Source organism: Clupea harengus, chromosome 12 (assembly GCF_900700415.2).
Source record: "Clupea harengus chromosome 12, Ch_v2.0.2, whole genome shotgun sequence".
NCBI classification, from domain to species: domain Eukaryota; kingdom Metazoa; phylum Chordata; class Actinopteri; order Clupeiformes; family Clupeidae; genus Clupea; species Clupea harengus.
The window spans coordinates 26891381-26909565 of NC_045163.1; the positions used below are offsets into that span (position 1 = coordinate 26891381).

An 18185-nucleotide genomic window follows, 5' to 3' on the forward strand; every position below is an offset into this window, starting at 1 on the left:
GGTCACTATAGAGGCTGGTCACTATGGAGGCTGGTCACTATACAGGCTGGTCACTATACAGGCTGGTCACTATAGAGGCTGGTCACTATAGAGGCTGGTCACTATGGAGGCTGGTCACTATACAGGCTGGTCACTATGGAGGCTGGTCACTATACAGGCTGGTCACTATGGAGGCTGGTCACTATAGAGGCTGGTCACTATGGAGGCTGGTCACTATACAGGCTGGTCACTATACAGGCTGGTCACTATACAGGCTGGTCACTATACAGGCTGGTCACTATAGAGGCTGGTCACTATGGAGGCTGGTCACTATAGAGGCTGGTCACTATGGAGGCTGGTCACTATACAGGCTGGTCACTATACAGGCTGGTCACTATGGAGGCTGGTCACTATACAGGCTGGTCACTATGGAGGCTGGTCACTATAGAGGCTGGTCACTATGGAGGCTGGTCACTATACAGGCTGGTCACTATACAGGCTGGTCACTATACAGGCTGGTCACTATAGAGGCTGGTCACTATAGAGGCTGGTCACTATGGAGGCTGGTCACTATAGAGGCTGGTCACTATGGAGGCTGGTCACTATACAGGCTGGTCACTATACAGGCTGGTCACTATAGAGGCTGGTCACTATGGAGGCTGGTCACTATGGAGGCTGGTCACTATAGAGGCTGGTCACTATAGAGGCTGGTCACTATGGAGGCTGGTCACTATGGAGGCTGGTCACTATAGAGGCCGGTCACTATGGAGGCCGGTCACTATGGAGGCTGGTCACTATAGAGGCTGGTCACTATAGAGGCTGGTCACTATAGAGGCTGGTCACTATGGAGGCTGGTCACTATAGAGGCTGGTCACTATGGAGGCTGGTCACTATGGAGGCTGGTCACTATGGAGGCTGGTCACTACAGATACTGGGCCACGGTGGCTGGTCACTATAGAGGCTGGTCACTATAGAGGCTGGTCACTATAGAGGCTGGTCACTATGGAGGCTGATCACTATAGAGGCTGGGCCACGGTGGTCGGTCACTATAGAGGCTGGTCACTATAGAGGTCGGTCACTACAGATACTGGGCCACGGTGGCCACCAACCCCTCAGTCCTTCATCCAAAACTTCTAAGGCATACTGGCCCTGATTACGGCACACCCAACTGCACACCCAACTGCTGACAGATCGGTTATTTGAATCATCTTTTGTGTAGCTTGATGGCGGTCTGCGGAGGCCTACTGGCTGCCGCTGAGAGTCTGTTCTTGGGTGAAATGTTGGACTTGCGGTTGGTGCTCTTTGTTTGTGCAGTCTGAGCACGTTGTCAGTGTGAATTACACAGATATTTCACAGTGTGCTTAGCGGGAAATCTCAAGCTGTCCTGCAGCTGGCCATCTGGGAGTTGTGTGCCGGTCTTTAGAGCCGCAGTTCTGCCAGGCCCATGACTCTACCCAAGGTACACGCTGTGGTTTGTGCGCTAACCTGACTCAGCATCAGAACAGGGTCACTTTTATTTAGGCCTAGAGCTAGAGAATATATTTTTTTTTTTACTAGAAATCATGCCTTCTACAGTACTTTTCCGTGCTGTTATTTTAAAGATTACTTAATGGTTTTACAGGAGTTGTTTATTTTCTGCTCAGGTTGGGTAGTTAGGAAATAAGTTAATAAAGTTTACTTTTAAAATATGCCATAAGTCTAGACCCTTGTTGAGAGTTGCGGAAGAAACAAAAGCCAAATGTGTACCGCGAATTTGGGGCAGCGTTGCCAAAGGTTAACCACAACTGTCGGCCAGAAACCTACAATTTGTGTACGGGTACGAGTGTCCTTCCTCGGCAGTGACCTGTTGAGTGATTCACAGCTCCAGGCGTGTGAGCTGTTTGCTCCCAGCCACGTCCCCCTCTGAATCAGCAGAGAAAGTGAATGTCAAACCTGTGCTGTGTGCCCAGGTCACATTGATAAGATGTTATTCACTCTTTCTTTCTCTCTTTCTCTCTCTCTCTTTCTCTCTCTCTCTTTCTCTCTCTCTCTCTCTCTCTCTCTCTCTCTCTCTCTCTCTCTCTCTCTCTCTCTCTCTCTCTCTCTCCCCCCTGGGCATGGCCAGTATGTGCCGCACAGGAAGTTATTTTGTTCTGGCCTGAGGATGTATTTATGGAGCGCCTTGTGCTAGAAGACACCACCGCATTCTTGAGGCCCAAAACTGAGAGAGAAATGAATACACAGGAGTGTTTAACGCCAGAGGGACGAAGGTAGCCCAAAACCATTGGACTTTTTTCCAACCGTAGTGTTTGACAAGTAATTTCACGGGATCGTAGGCATACCATTTCAGGCCAAGGTCAGAATACACTATTGGGGAAATAGTGCACAACATTGATTACTTCTTTGTATTGAAGGAATCCAAGCCAAAAATGAACATGGGACAGTTTGCTCATTGGCAAGAGCAAGGGGCTGTTATAGGTCCATCAATCAGTCCACATGCTGGTACCAATGACCAGTCATTTTAAGCCATGTTGTTGGCCCACTGACAAACCTTACCAGTTTGCTTGGCAGAAGCTGTAAATTCTATGAATGATAACTCATCAATGAACATAAACACATTAAATTATAAAACAGCCTTCAGGGAACAATCAGCATATCTAGGAATGCTGACCCAGTTTAACCCAGCCTTATCCAGTCTTATCTCGGTGTTACCGGACACTTTGCCATTGGATTTGCATTCTGTGACTGTTGTTGAACACATTCTTTCATCAGTGACAATAACTACAGCAGAAAGCTGGGCACATACCACTCGGGATACCCCTGGGGGCAACACAGCCATGGTCTCCGTGAGGGAATGCCCTTGGGGGCAACACAGCCATGGTCTTCATGAGGGAATTCTAGTATCATCGGGGAACAGAGCTCTGATTTTAAGGTCAAATGTTGAACAGGGCTGCTGCATAGGGCAACCACATGGTGAACTTGCCTTTGGCACCTGCTCTGTGATTGTGTTGAAAGAGAGTGAGTGAGGTGAGTGAGTGAGTGAGTGAGTGAGAGAGACAAAGATTGAATCCCCGACCCTCATTCTAAAGCCAGCAAGCCCTTGTTTGCCACCCCCTCATCCCCTCATCTTCTCTCCTCTCCCCTCATCCCCTCATCCTCTCTCCACTCATCCCCTCATCCCCTCATCCCCTCATCCCCTCATCCCCTCATCCTCTCTCCTCTCCTCTCTCTATCCCCTCATCCCCTCATCCTCTCTCCACTCATCCTCTCTCCCCTCATCCCCTCATCCTCTCTCCCCTCATCCCCTCATCCCCTCATCCCCTCATCCTCCCTCTCCATTCGGAGGCCGTGCTCCACTTCCAGGCCCTCTCTGGCTACTGGGCCATTAAGGGATGTCTGCTCGTCAGACCACTCGCCTCAATCGGCCTGACATGCTGGAGGAGGAGGCAGGGGGATGGACGTGGAAGCGGGAGAGGGAGAGAGCCCTGGGTGTCCGGGATGATGGGGGTATAGTGGTGTGTGTGTGTGTGTGTGTGTGTGTGTGTGTGTGTGTGTCATTGGATTATAGTTGCCCCTCCCCATACCCCCTGTATCTATCTAGCCATAGTTGCCCCCCCACGACCCCCTTCCCTCTGGTAAAATAGTGTGAAGGACAGCTTAGACTGGCGTGAGACTGCGTCCTCGCTGCTGTGAGCACACTGGTGTGCGTGGTGTTGACCGGGCCACTGGGAACACACTGGTGTGCGTGGTGTTGACCGGGGCACTGTGAGCACACTGGTGTGCGTGGTGTTGACCGGGCCACTGGGAGCACACTGGTGTGCGTGGTGTTGACCGGGGCACTGGGAGCACACTGGTGTGCGTGGTGTTGACCGGGGCACTGGGAGCACACTGGTGTGTGTGGTGTTGACCGGGGCACTGGGAGCCACCTGCTCTGTCTGCTGTCCTTGCTTGAGAGCGGCTCGGCATGCGTGCGTGGAGATGTTTGGGGTATGGTGCTGATGGTGCTGGGGAATCTGCTTGCAGTGGGTTAGTGTGCATGGAGCTTGTTTTTGGGGAGGTGTGTGTGGGGGGGGTGGAGAATGTTATGATTGCTATGCACAGGTTGCTGTGTCCTCCACGCTGAATGTGGCCTGGTATGTGTGGAGTTGTTTTGGGGGGAGAGGGAGTGTGTGTTTGGGTGGGGTGGTGGGGGGGGTTTGGATGTGTGTTTGGAGAAAGAGCTTTTGGTGTCTGCATGTTTGTGTTTGGGGGGCTTGTTTGTGTGTGTGTGTGTGTGGAGGGGGGGGGGGCTTGTTTGTGTGTGTGTGTGTGTGTGTGTGTGTGTGTGTTTGGGGGGGTCTCTGGTCCTCCAGTACTGGAGGCAGTGCTGCTGTGCTGTGAAGCACTGAGTGGGAGGAATTTCCCTGCATTCCAGCCACATACCAGAGCCCAAGCAGCAGTGGGCCTAAGCCTTCGCCCCGCGCCCCCCGCTCAGCACAAAGCCCCAGCCCACTGCTCCCACTGCCCACCTGCCTTGGCCCTCAGGGCAGCGCTACAGTCATGTCTGTGTTGATAGGGTGGATTTCTAAAACCTTGTGTGTGGGTCTTTGACCTGGATGCATACAGCGTGAAGAACTGGCCAATGAAGTGGGTTTGAAACGGACTTGGAAGCTGCTTTGGCACTAGCCGCTAACTAGCCGCTAATTTATTAATTTCAATATGACTTTACAGATGCTAGTTAAAAGGGTGGGAGCAGCCAGTTATTTCTGGTTCCAAATCCAAAAGCAGACTATACAAACACAAATGCGTTGAGAGTGAAATGTATACACAATGCATGTGCACAGTGTCCCCAAACACGTTTGTGTGTTTTGACTGCTTGAAAGTTGTTCGCAGCTGCAACTGAATTCCGCTCTGTGTCCGCGGCCCTGGCGGTGCTTAAACTTGTGTGGGTGTATTCTTCAGCCCTTGGTCGCGGCCAGCTCTAAATTCAGAAAATCATTTATTATAAGACGTTCGCCTCAGATTACGGCCAAAAATAAAAGTTATATTAGGGCTGTTACCCTTTCGTCAAAAGCCCATTTTTAGGTTCAGATCTGTCGGCAGTTGTCTGAAAGCGTGTCCTGCTTGTTGAGTGAAGTGGACATTGGATGTTCGAGAGCGCTCCAAGTCAAACAAGCAGTTCCTTTTTTTTTCCCCCAAAAGAAGAAACATCAGCCTTGAATGTTTGTGTGATGTGCAGAAAGTGTTGTCGCAACAGAAACGAACCAAACGCGGCCAGAGTCGGCCTTCCAACTCTGAGCATTTCTTCTGTACCATGTTCGCGTTGGCGTAGCTCATTTCGTCAAACACCTCTCAACATATTCTTTGAAACTCTGTGGTATTGGGTGCCCAATGCGCCTCACTATATTGCTGTCCGGTGGGATTCAGTCTTATTATTTCAGTCCCTTCTCAGAAGTCAATGGCGAAGCCCTTGACTTGCAAAAGGGAGTGAAGCTGACACTTGCCTTGGCCTCGTGTGGTGGAGCCCTATCAGTTCCTCCACATGTGTTTGCTATTTGAGGTGACATCACCCCCCTGAACCCCTCCCTCCATCAGCACCCCCCCCGGACACTTGGAACATCACAACGATGTTTTCTCCGTCTTGTGTAACGTGCAAGTGGGTGACATCATTCTCACCCCCGTGCGTTATAACCAACGCCGCACAGACTGTACGCGTGAGGGTCCACCCCTGTAATGGTTTGACCCCCCCCCCCCACCACCCCCCTCCTGTTCCCGTGGCACCGCTAGTGTCCGCACCAGTTAAGGGCTTATTCCGTAAGGAAAGGTCGTGTTACACACACGCGCGGGACTCCTTCACACCCATCCTCTGCCCCCAGCGAGACGAGGAATGGAACGGACCCGGCGACCGTTAGACCTGTTATTAGCGTCAGCGTGTTGACTTTACAGAACTTAGTCCGCCCATGTTAGTGAGGTTTTTAGTTGATACTGGATTGATTCCAGTTGGAGCATAGGAGAAAGACCGGGTCTGAAGATCACTCTTGAGAATGCATTGGATTATGTATTGGCAGTTAAACCATTATTAAAAAAAAATTGGGAAAATATAGCCTACGTGAGTACAGTGTGGACTATTACCCTATAGTGTAGAGTTTGTTATTAACCATTGTTGTTCATTGGTGTCACCCTCCTCCATACACACCCACACACACTTCATAAAACTGTGTTATTTCAAGTTAATGCAGAGGCCTAACTGCAACGGTCTACAGCACCACACACACACACACTTTTTGTTGTTGCTATTTTCAGCTAGCTCCCCCGTGATTGCAAGCTGAAGACACAACGTGACAAAAAAAAGAAGAAAAGAAAAGGCACCTTCCTTTTGTTATTCGTGACGGCGTGTCTAAACTGTGTGATGCACACACGCTGCAGGATATGTGGGTCCGTGCACGTTTCCCCTTTCGAAGTGCGACCGCTGCCTTGTTTGCGTGTCAAAGAGGAAGTCACAACCCACACACAGCATCGAAAAAAACACTGCTGCTGGTGGTTGAACTGTCAGGCTGATTTATTATTTATTTATTTATTTATTTTTGGTACGTAGTTGTATTTCAGGTTTTCTGCTGGTGTTTGCTGTAAACTTCACTCTCTCTGGTTGGAGACAGTCTACAGAGTTACCCTCACATACAGGACCAGTGTTCGTATGAGAGAAAGAAGGGCCTGTTTAAGAATGCAGAAACTCCCACTCGACCCCGCTCACATGACACACACACACACACACAGACACACAAACGCGTGCACACACACACACACACACACACACACACACACACGCATGCACACACACGCAAACAAAACTCCTCAGTTTGAAGGGTTTATGGCAAAAAGCAAAGAGGGAGGGCTTTACCTGATGCTTCAAAGATAAGAATCCACAAAGCATATTTCCAGATCCAGTAGAATAGCCAGTCTGTGGTCTACAGGCCTGCCACTGCCTGCCGTTACTGTTGTGCAAAGTTTCAGTTTCAGGCGGCCGTTTCATCTGTACATTAGGACATGCTGCCAGAGATGCTCAGTTACCAGGTCAGCAGAACTGACCATCGGCATCCTTAATTAATTAAAGGGCTTTTGCTAATTACTCCCGGATAAATGATTTAAAGATGTTACATTTCTCAAAAGCACAATTTGCTCTTTTCTCCAATTTATAGCGTGGCGTCTTTCTCCTCAATAACCCTAATGGCCTTTTGTGTTGGCGGTGGCGTGCCAAGATGGCGGAGGGATACTGGCAGGGAGAGCTCTTTATCAACCAACCCCCCGAGACCATCTGATAAAGAGTTAGAGCCTCTGTCAGTGCCAGAGCCTAAATGTGTCTGCGCACCTCAGCCTCCCCTCGGATGAACTGATGGGCTCTCTTGGAGGCTCCGTGCATCTGTATTGCGTAACTCCATTACATTTGGGCTCTGCTGCTGCAAGCCTTTTTATTTTTCCAAGTCCGCTGCAGAAGTTTGGGAAAGACTGGGCTGTGTTTTCAAAAAAAACTCCGCAAATAAAAGCCGTAATCTCAAAGCTCAAGGCTGCCGGTGAACGTTGGCGCTGTTTTGGGGGAAAGACTGGAGGTGGCTGACCTAAATAAAGACCCAAGTCAACACACACAGAGGTCAAAGTTCAGTTTCGAAGGTGCACCGATACCAGTTTTTGAAATGTGATACCAATGCTTTAGTCTTCATTGACAGTATCGTCGTCATCATCATCATAGTATGAGCAAGTCAGCTTCTACAGTTCAGATACATCTGAATCTAAATCAATAAGTCTTAAGACTACCACCGAAAGTAATAGGCTAATACCAAGTGAATGAGTAAGGCTAATACCTTTTTATTGTGTAACTCCATAGCCAAAATAAACATGATTTGTCTCTCTTTCGTAATATTCTGTAACATGATGAAGATAGTGGTAGAGAACATGTCTTTCAAGAGTGAAACGGCAGTTACTATACTGTTACTATAGTTACCATACTGTTACTTAGCGTGATTACTGAAGATCTGAAATGGAGAACTGAAAGGAGAACTTCTGACCAGAAGACAGACAGAAGCAGAACCATGTCTGATTTAAAACAGAACTGTCACACACACAGTGTGTGGAGTCCTGCTAGCGTGCGCTCACGGCCCACGGCCCACGGCCCATGGATTAATTTGCTTTTGCAAAACCCAACTCTAGCCGGTGACCGGATCCATAAACTCGAGCCTGTGACCTGATCCATAAACTCCATGTTGACGTTGCCTGGTCACTTTCTCCCGGATGCCACCCTGAAGCAAGGAAGAATGAGGTGGGGCCAATGCCAGCGCCAGAACCAGCGCCAGGATATTATTGCCATCGACCCGGACATAAGCCAGCCCCCCCCCCCCCCCATATCAGTCTGAGCGGGCGAGGATCAGTGCATACTAGCATCCCCTCTCTTTTTCCTTGGCCAGTCAGTCACATGCATTACTAAGCATCTGTGTTGTGTTGGGAGGAGCTCGTCAGATTCTTTGAACCCCAGGGACCGCATTGTTTCTGGTCCTCGGTTGGCAGTTGGCGACTTGTCGAAGCAGTGTGAAGGGATGCCTAAGCATCTTACCCCAACCTCCAGACACGCAAGCGATCGCATCGCCTCAGGCACGCTGTCAGAGAGGGCTTAGACATGACACCACCCCTTACATTTTCTTTTTTCTTCAAGTTTCACTCGACAGACTTCACACTGGTGAGCGTGGACTTGTTTTGTTGATATTCAAACTTGGGTCTCGAAATATTTATAGCATATTTTTTACATTGTGAGCTAATCTCTCAGTGGGGGGCTTCTTGAGACTCTGTAAGAACTAGGGGTCGCCTCCTCTCTGTGGAGAACTCCTCTCTGACTCCGTAAGAACTAGGGGTCGCCTCCTCTCTGTGGAGAACTCCTCTCTGACTCCGTAAGAACTAGGGGTCGCCTCCTCTCTGTGGAGAACTCCTCTCTGACTCCGTAAGAACTAGGGTCACCTCCTCTCTGTGGAGAACTCCTCTCTGACTCCGTAAGAACTAGGGGTCACCTCCTCTCTGTGGAGAACTCCTCTCTGTGGAGAACTAGGGTCGCCTCCTCTCTGTGGAGAACTCCTCTCTGACTCCGTAAGAACTAGGGGTCGCCTCCTCTCTGTGGAGAACTCCTCTCTGACTCCGTAAGAACTAGGGGTCGCCTCCTCTCTGTGGAGATCTCCTCTCTGACTCCGTAAGAACTAGGGGTCGCCTCCTCTCTGTGGAGATCTCCTCTCTGACTCCGTAAGAACTAGGGGTCACCTCCTCTCTGTGGAGAACTCCTCTCTGACTCCGTAAGAACTAGGGGTCACCTCCTCTCTGTGGAGAACTCCTCTCTGACTCCGTAAGAACTAGGGGTCACCTCCTCTCTGTGGAGAACTCCTCTCTGTGGAGAACTAGGGGTCGCCTCCTCTCTGTGGAGAACTAGGGGTCGCCTCCTCTCTGTGGAGAACTCCTCTCTGACTCCGTAAGAACTAGGGGTCACCTCCTCTCTGTGGAGAACTAGGGGTCGCCTCCTCTCTGTGGAGAACTAGGGGCAACTCCTCTCTGTGGAGAACTAGGGGCAACTCCTCTCTGTGGAGAACTAGGGGCAACTCCTCTCTGTGGAGAACTAGGGTCGCCTCCTCTCTGTGGAGAACTCCTCTCTGACTCCACTGTCCCCTCCAGCAGTGGCAGTGATTGTGTGAACTGGTAACCTGAGTTTTTTGGGAGCAGTGTTGCCATGAGAAAGGGTGTGCTCAGCATGCAGTGAGTAAGTGTGTGTGTGTGTGTGTTGAGTGTGTGTGTGTTGTAAAGTGTGTGTGTGTGTGTTGTAAAGTGTGTGTGTGTGGGGCACAGTCTCGGCTTACGTGGAGGCTTGAAATGGATTCCCAGCCGCGGGCCCTTCCACATCCCACCTGCGCGGGCCCACAATGTCCCTTTGTCTCCGGGCCCCATGGCACTGTGGGATAGCTGTTATTCGAGAGGCAAGGGCCTGGCCGCCACCAGCCTTTCCATTCAGAGGGGAGATGCTAAAGTCCTGCTATCTGGTTTCATTGTTCCTGCCTGCGACTCTGGAGAGGTCTGCTCGGGTTGGCCCTTGTTTAGCTGGACTCAATGGCAGGAGAGCTCTCCAGTTGGTTAGGTCCAGTCCTCCCAGTCAACTGCCCCGCGCTACGCGTGAAAGAAGCATTTTCCCATGCCAGAAATCGAATAGAAATCCTTTAGGGTTTATTAACGGGACACTTTCGGGGGGTCTCTCTGCTTTGTCTGTGTTTTCCTCTGGTGCAGCTTGTTGCCACTGCTGCAGACTGACGCCCTTGTTTGCAAGCGCCGCATATTGTTCCCAAACTTGTGTGGGGAAAAAAAAAAAAAAGCTGCTTTCAAGATGGTGGTGTTCTGTTGACTGTTCCCTCAACCCCTCCAACACTTTTGTCTTTGTGTGTGAAAATAATAAATCAATTCTGGAACATTTGTGTCCTGGCCTTGCTGGTGATTTGTGGTTGTGACCTGTTTGGAAGTCTTGCTTTGGTCGCTGGAGAGCGTCGAGTAAATGGCGAATCCGCTGAGTCCCTCGCGGATAATTCAAACCGATTAAGCAGACGGTGAGTTGTCACAACACTGGGCAAAAAAGTGTCTCACTTCCTGCTCCAAGCAGTAACCGCAGCAGTCGATCACTCAGGGGAAGGAAAAAAAAAACAAAAAAAACACTATCAATGTGCTGCGGAGCATAGGAAGTCTGTCTGTCTCTCAGTCTGTCTGTCTCTCAGTCTGTCTCTCTTGTTCTTTCCCTTTTCCTCTCTGCTCTCCTCTCTCCTCATTTCACCTTTTTTTTTAATCAGTATTGAGCGGCTGACTAGACCCCAAAAAGGGGAGAAGCAGTACTATTGATTGGTTTGTTAATGAAAAGCCTTGTGGCGGTGGTGGTGGCGGTGGCGGTGGTGGTGGTGGCTGCAGCTGCCCTCTCCCCAGCCCTGACCCCTGACCCCTGACCCCGCTGGACCCCACTGGACCACATGTGGGCAGAGCCAGGCAGGGCAGGAGCCCCGGCCCAGGAGGGACCTGCTTGGCAGCCGCTCAGCCTCATTAAAAACAAACTCTCTCTTTTTCTTCTCTCTCTCTCTCTCGCTCTGTCTTTCTCTCTCTTTCTTTGTCTTTCTCTCTCTCTCTCTCTCTCTCTCTCTTTGTCTTTTTTTCTCTCTCTCTATCTCTCTCTCTCTCTTCCTCTCTCTCTTTCTCTCTCTTGCTCCCTCTTTGTCTTTCTCTCACTGTCTGTCTTTCTCTCTCTATCTATCTTTGACTCTAACTCTGTCTCTCGCTACTGTTGTCCTGCTGCCGTGGTGTTCTGTTCAGGTCTCTCCGTCGCTCTCGCTCTCTCTCCTCTTGTAAGCCTTTTCTTTTTTTGTCCCCAGTGTGTGACAGTGGTGGGCTGTGAGGGGGACAGACAGACAGACATAATTGCTTCAATGAGCGTTTAACCTGAAGTGTATTTGGGTCTGAGAGCACCAGGTAGTCTAACAGAGTCAAAGGTTCAGTGGTTGTGTGTTTAGCGTACATTTTCTGGAGCACACTCATCCATCTCTCTCTGTGTCTCTCTCTCTTTCTCTCCCTCCGTCCCTCCCTCCCTCCCTCCCTCCCTCTCTGTCTGTCTTTTTAAAGACAGACTAAGTGTTTGGCCCTGAAAGGCCTTCATTCCCTCGGTAGCACGGAGAGGGCACTGAACAATGCTGTCAGGACTCATTTGTATGATGTACTGTAAATCTAACTGGCTCAGACGGCCGCGGCTCCTATCATAACATCCTCTCGGATGGGGCCCACTATTTACCCTGAAGCCCCCAGACCCCCCAACACATACACACATACACACATACACACATACACACACACACACACACACACACACACACACACACCCCACCCACCCCTCCCTCCCTTGCTTCTGCCCCCCCCCCCCCCCCCCCAGTCCTCCTACTTGCCTGCCTTGACTACAGACAGCGCCATGGGTGTCTCGCTGGTTGTAAACGCTTGTGTGTGTGTGTGTGTGGGTGTGTGGGTGTCTCGCTGGTTGTAAACGCTCCACAGCTCTCCGACTTCCGCAAAGACTTGCCTGAAACAGCCCTGAATGAAGAGAGTATTGTGGCACAACCCACTGTGTGTATTTCTTTTTGAAATTCTTTTTTTTTTATTATAATTCCCCCTGGCACTAGTTGTTGCCTGGCCTTCAGACGGCCTTTACTAGCTTTCTGTCGTTTCTGTCTGTATCAGAGGACTTTGAATGCAAATGGTGAATTATGATTAGGTCTCTCATTAATTAGATTGCCCTATTTACTATTAAGATTAGTTCTTTGGAGTAATTACAGCTTTAACACTTATTTTGAAGTTTTTTTGTAGCAATAACCAACCAGTCATGATGACCAGTGAACTGGAACTGAAATCGGAGAGAGAAATGGTTGTCATTTCACATCTGTACTGCGTGGCTGACTGTTGCCCCGTCCTGTGTCCCCTTGCAGCCGTGACATGGACCCCAAGGACCCCAAGGACACGCTACGGGGGCTGCAGAAGATGGAGGACCGGCCGGAGGAGCGCATGATCCGGGAGAAGCTCAAGGCCACCTGCATGCCCACATGGAAGCACGAGTGGCTGGAGAGGAGGAGCCGGAGAGGCCCAGTGGTGAGACTGCAGCTGCGGAGCACTCCTATACACACACACACACTTTACACACACACACACACACACACACACACACACACACACACACACATATACACATATATACACACACACACACACATGCACACACACACACTCCTACACACACACACACACACATAAACACACACACATAAACACACACACACACACACACACACACATACATACACACTCCTGAACACACATACACACACACACACATACACACACACACACACTCCTAAACACACACACACGCACACGCACACACACACACACTCCTAAACACACATACACACGCACAACACATACACATACACACACTCCTAAACATCCATCCATGCAGTACATAAACATATACACACACACACACACACACATATATATGAGTTCATCATGCATGTTTTCAGTCGTACAGTGACACATGCATATATATAAACCTACTCACAGATGCATACACATAGTGGTGCAGTCACTCACTCAACCAAACAGGAGGACATATTTCACTGCGGCACACACAGCAGCGATCACACTCTGAGCACTCCAAACAGGAGGACATATTTCACTGCGGCACACACAGCAGCGATCACACTCTGAGCACTCCAAACAGGAGGACATATTTCACTGCGGCACACTCTGAGCTCTCTGGAGAGAAGCTGTCTTCATTCATTCTGTTAAAGATGCACTTAAGACGGCTTTTATTGGAACAACGCAGCATAAACAGCTCTTACTGAGGCTAATAAATGTGGTATTGATCATCAGATTCAGAGAACTGTTACACACACACACACACACACACACACACACACACACACACACACACACACACTCATTAGATAACTCTCACACACAGACATACGCACAAACACACACTTTTCTTTTTCTTTTTTTCTAATGTCCTTCCACTCACCCCCACGTATCCTGTCCACCTGCCTCTCCTCCTCTTCCCCCTCCTCTTCCCCCTCTTCCCCCTCCTCCCCCTCCTCTTCCCCCTCCTCCTCCTTCTATTCCCCCTCCTCTTCCCCCTCCTCCTCCTTCTATTCCCCCTCCTCTTCCCCCTCCTGCCCCTCCTATTCCCCCTCCTCCCCCTCCTCTTCCCCCTCCTCCTCCTCCTCTTCCCCCTCCTCCTCCCCCTCCTCTTCCCCCTCCCCCTCCTCCTCCCCCTCCCCCTCCTCCTCCTCGCCCAATCAGGTGGTGAAGCCCATCCCACTGCGGCCAGACGGGAGCGAGGCTGGCCAGGCCGGTGTAGAGGGGGGCCAGGCCTCAGCAGGCTCCTCCTCCCCCCAGAGCAGGGGCCGTCGCAGCCCCTCCCCAGGGCCGCCCTCCTCCTCGTCCTCGTCCTCCTCAACATCAGCATCAGCATCAGCCTCCACCGCGTCCTCCTCAGCCAATGGCAAGCTCAGTGGAAAGCCCGACTCCCCTGGCGTGCGCCGGAAGAGAGCGTCCCCGGTGCCGGTGAGTGGGGCCCTAAAATCTGAACCCCTCGAACAGTCACACACACGCAGTACAGTCTGGCCCTCACACAGTCACACACACGCAGTACAGTCTGGCCCTCACACAGTCTCACACACACGCAGTACAGTCTGGCCCTCACACAGTCACACACACGCAGTACAGTCTGGCCCTCACACAGTCACACACACGCAGTACAGTCTGGCCCTCACACAGTCACACACACGCAGTACAGTCTGGCCCTCACACAGTCACACACACACGCAGTACAGTCTGGCCCTCACACAGTCACACACACGCAGTACAGTCTGGCCCTCACACAGTCACACACACACGCAGTACAGTCTGGCCCTCACACACACACACACGCAGTACAGTCTGGCCCCTCACACAGTCACACACACACGCAGTACAGTCTGGCCCTCACACAGTCACACACACGCAGTACAGTCTGGCCCTCACACAGTCACACACACGCAGTACAGTCTGGCCCTCACACAGTCACACACACGCAGTACAGTCTGGCCTCACAAGGGTCACACACACCGCAGTACAGTCTGGCCCCTCACACAGTCACCACACGCAGTACAGTCTGGCCCTCGAACAGTCACACACACGCAGTACAGTTCAGGGTGAACAGGCAGACTAGCACATTCGTCCTGCATATTGAAACTCTCTCCTTTCTGGATGGTTTCCTATAAGAGTGGCCTGCGTAGTCTTGGCTAAGCTCCATTTGAAATTCATTCATTCATTCCACCGAAAGTTCATTGTAGCTTCAGGACAGAGCTCTCCTCCACCATCTTGTTTAAATGCCTGTCCTCTTAACAGACGTACTCTTTCAGGTTTTAGAAACCTTAATGGTGTGCCTGAAAAGTGCTGTGTCAGCGTGATGCCATCCTCAGACCGTGTGTGTTTCTGTGTTTCTGTGTGTGTGTGTGTTTCTGTGTGTGTGTGTGTGTGTGTGTGTGTGTGTGTGTGTGTTCCTGTGTGTGTGTGTTCCTGTGTGTGTGTGTTCCTGTGTGTGTGTGTTCCTGTGTGTGTGTGTTCCTGTGTGTGTGTTCCTGTGTGTGTGTTCCTGTGTGTGTTTGTGCGTGCGTGTGTGTTTCTGTGTGTGTTTCTGCGTGCGTGTGTGTTCCTGTGTGTGTTTGTGCGTGCGTGTGTGTTTCTGTGTGTGTTCGTGCGTGTGTGTGTGTGTGTGCGTCTGTGTGTGTGTGTGCAGTTCCAGAGCGGCCGAGTCACACCTCCTCGCAGGGCTCCTTCTCCAGATGGCTTCTCTCCTTACAGCCCGGAGGAGACGAGTCGCCGGGTCAACAAGGTCATGAGGGCCCGCCTCTACCTGCTGCAGCAAATAGGACCCAACTCCTTCCTGATTGGAGGAGACAGCCCTGACAACAAATACAGAGTGTTCATTGGTCCACAGGTTGGTCTGGCCTAAGACACAACTGGCACTTTTGATGTGATGACCTATCACCCGTCAACTTTTTAGACTCTTCGCGTGCATATAGTTACTTCATATAGTTACTTCATGTTCTATGTTTATTTTGTATTAAAGTGTCGAACTTATACTTATTTAAGAGCACAGCTGGGTCCAGAACAGCCTGTTCGTCTGAATGATTCTACTGTTTTTCTGTGCCATTCAGCTTGGTTCCTAGATGTTGCCCATAGGGGCCATAAAACGTTGCACCACAGCGTTCACTTCAGCCAAGCAGTGACCCCTCTCTGTGTGTGTGTGAACCGGTCCACTTCAAACTCCGATAGAAACGCCATGCGGGCACTGTCCAAGTATGCCTGGGGAGTTGTGCCGGTCATAAAAAGTGTGTGTGTGTGTGTGTGTGTGTGTGTGTGTGTGTGTGTTTTTCCTGGTAGACTTGCAGCTGCGGCCGAGGGGCGTTCTGCATCCACGTCCTCTTCGTCATGCTCCGAGTGTTCCAGCTGGAGCCGTCAGACGCCCTGCTCTGGAGGAAGACCCTGAAGAACTTTGAAGTGAGAGAAGTCATTAAAGGAGACCACCATGTTGACTACCTTTCAAACAAAAGATGATTCTATGATTTTTTTTGCGTTGACCTGAAGGATTTGAGATATTTGAAAAACCTAACGCGTGAATGCTTCTGAAGGGAGAAAAAGTAATATTGTGTTTCAAATGAGCGAATTTGTGGGCCTCTGCAGAATTATTGTCACTCTCTGATTTAAACTAACATTTCTGACTAGAACGGTTCCTAAATGTTGTGTGCGTGTTCCTGTGTGTGGTGTGTGTGTGTGTGCCGTGTGTGTGTGCCGCCCAGGTGGAGAGCCTGTTCCAGAAGTACCATAACCGCCGCAGCTCCCGGATCAAGGCCCCCTCACGCAACACCATCCAGAAGTTTGTCTCGCGCATGTCCAACTCTCACACCTCCTGTCCCTCCAGTACCTCAGCCTCCAGCACCGAGAGCAGGTGGGCCTCACACACACACACACACACACACACACACACACACACACACACGCGCGCGCAGGTGGGCCTCTCTCTCACACACACACACACACACACACACACACAGGTGGGCCTCACACACACACACACACACACACACACACGTTGAAATGAGATGTGTGAGACTGCTGTGTATGTTTTCAAAGGTGTGTGTGTGTGTGTGATTTGCTGTTTTGCGATAGTTTCTGTCTTTCTGAGCACCCTTTCAGTGAGTGTGTGTGTGTGTGTGTGTGTGTTTGTGTGCAGCGTGAAAGATGAGGAGGAGCAGATGTGTCCCATCTGTCTGCTGGACATGCTGGATGAGGAGAGCCTGACCGTGTGTGAAGAGGGCTGCAGGAACAAGCTGCACCACCACTGCATGTCTATATGTAAGTCCACTCACACACTCACACACACACTCTCACACACACACACACTCTCACTCACACACACACTCTCACACACACTCTCTCACTCACTCACTCACACACACTCTCTCACACACACACACACACTCTCTCACACACACACACACTCTCTCACACACACTCTCTCTCACACACACTCTCTCTCACACACACTCTCTCTCTCACACACTCTCTCTCTCACACACTCTCACACACACACTCTCTCTCACACACTCTCTCACACACACTCTCTCTCACACACTCTCTCTCTCACACACTCTCTCTCTCACACACACTCTCACACCTCACACTCACTCACTCTCACCGTAAGTACACACACACACACTCTCACACACACACACACTCTGTCTGTCTGTCTGTCTGTCTGTCTGTCTGTCTGTCTGTCTGTCTCACACTCTCTCACTTTATCTGTGAGTACACACACACACTCTCTCTCTCTTTCTCTCTTTCTCTCTCTCTCACCCACTGACATGTCGACACATATGCAATCATACATACAAGCATACAGAGCACCAAATACATACGTATGTAGTATACAGACACACAACTTAGTATTCACCATTAACACCATTTAACATTAGCCTGTTGGAAAAAACACGGTATAGATAAATAATAATATATATAAAACACTAGTGTCTTGGAGAAGGAGAGTTAAACACGAGTGTCTTAGAGAAGGAGAGTAAAAACTAGTGTCTTGGAGAAGGAGAGTAAAACACGAGTGTCTTGGAGAAGGAGAGTAAAACACGAGTGTGTTGGAGAAGGAGAGTAAAACACGAGTGTCTTAGAGAAGGAGAGTAAAACACGAGTGTCTTAGAGAAGGAGAGTAAAACACGAGTGTCTTAGAGAAGGAGAGTAAAACACGAGTGTCTTGGAGAAGGAGAGTAAAACACGAGTGTCTTAGAGAAGGAGAGTAAAACACGAGTGTGTTGGAGAAGGAGAGTAAAACACGAGTGTCTTAGAGAAGGAGAGTAAAACACGAGTGTCTTGGAGAAGGAGAGTAAAACACGAGTGTCTTGGAGAAGGAGAGTAAAACACGAGTGTGTTGGAGAAGGAGAGTAAACACGAGTGTCTTGGAGAAGGAGAGTAAAACACGAGTGTCTTGGAGAAGGAGAGTAAAACACGAGTGTCTTAGAGAAGGAGAGTAAAACACGAGTGTCTTGGAGAAGGAGAGTAAAACACGAGTGTCTTGGAGAAGGAGAGTTAAACACGAGTGTCTT

The 18185-nt window shown here is 50.2% G+C and overlaps 1 protein-coding gene across 1 annotated transcript in view; it reads left to right on the forward strand.

Annotated features, from left to right (window-relative positions):
- The window catches only part of map3k1 (mitogen-activated protein kinase kinase kinase 1, E3 ubiquitin protein ligase), a 52057-nt gene that overhangs the window by 12560 nt on the left and 21312 nt on the right, over window positions 1-18185 (forward strand). The window contains 6 exon segments of the mRNA XM_012821188.3: window positions 12459-12618; window positions 13831-14094; window positions 15311-15511; window positions 15958-16074; window positions 16374-16522; window positions 16808-16929. Of these exon segments, the coding sequence (XP_012676642.2) occupies window positions 12459-12618; window positions 13831-14094; window positions 15311-15511; window positions 15958-16074; window positions 16374-16522; window positions 16808-16929 (1013 nt within the window).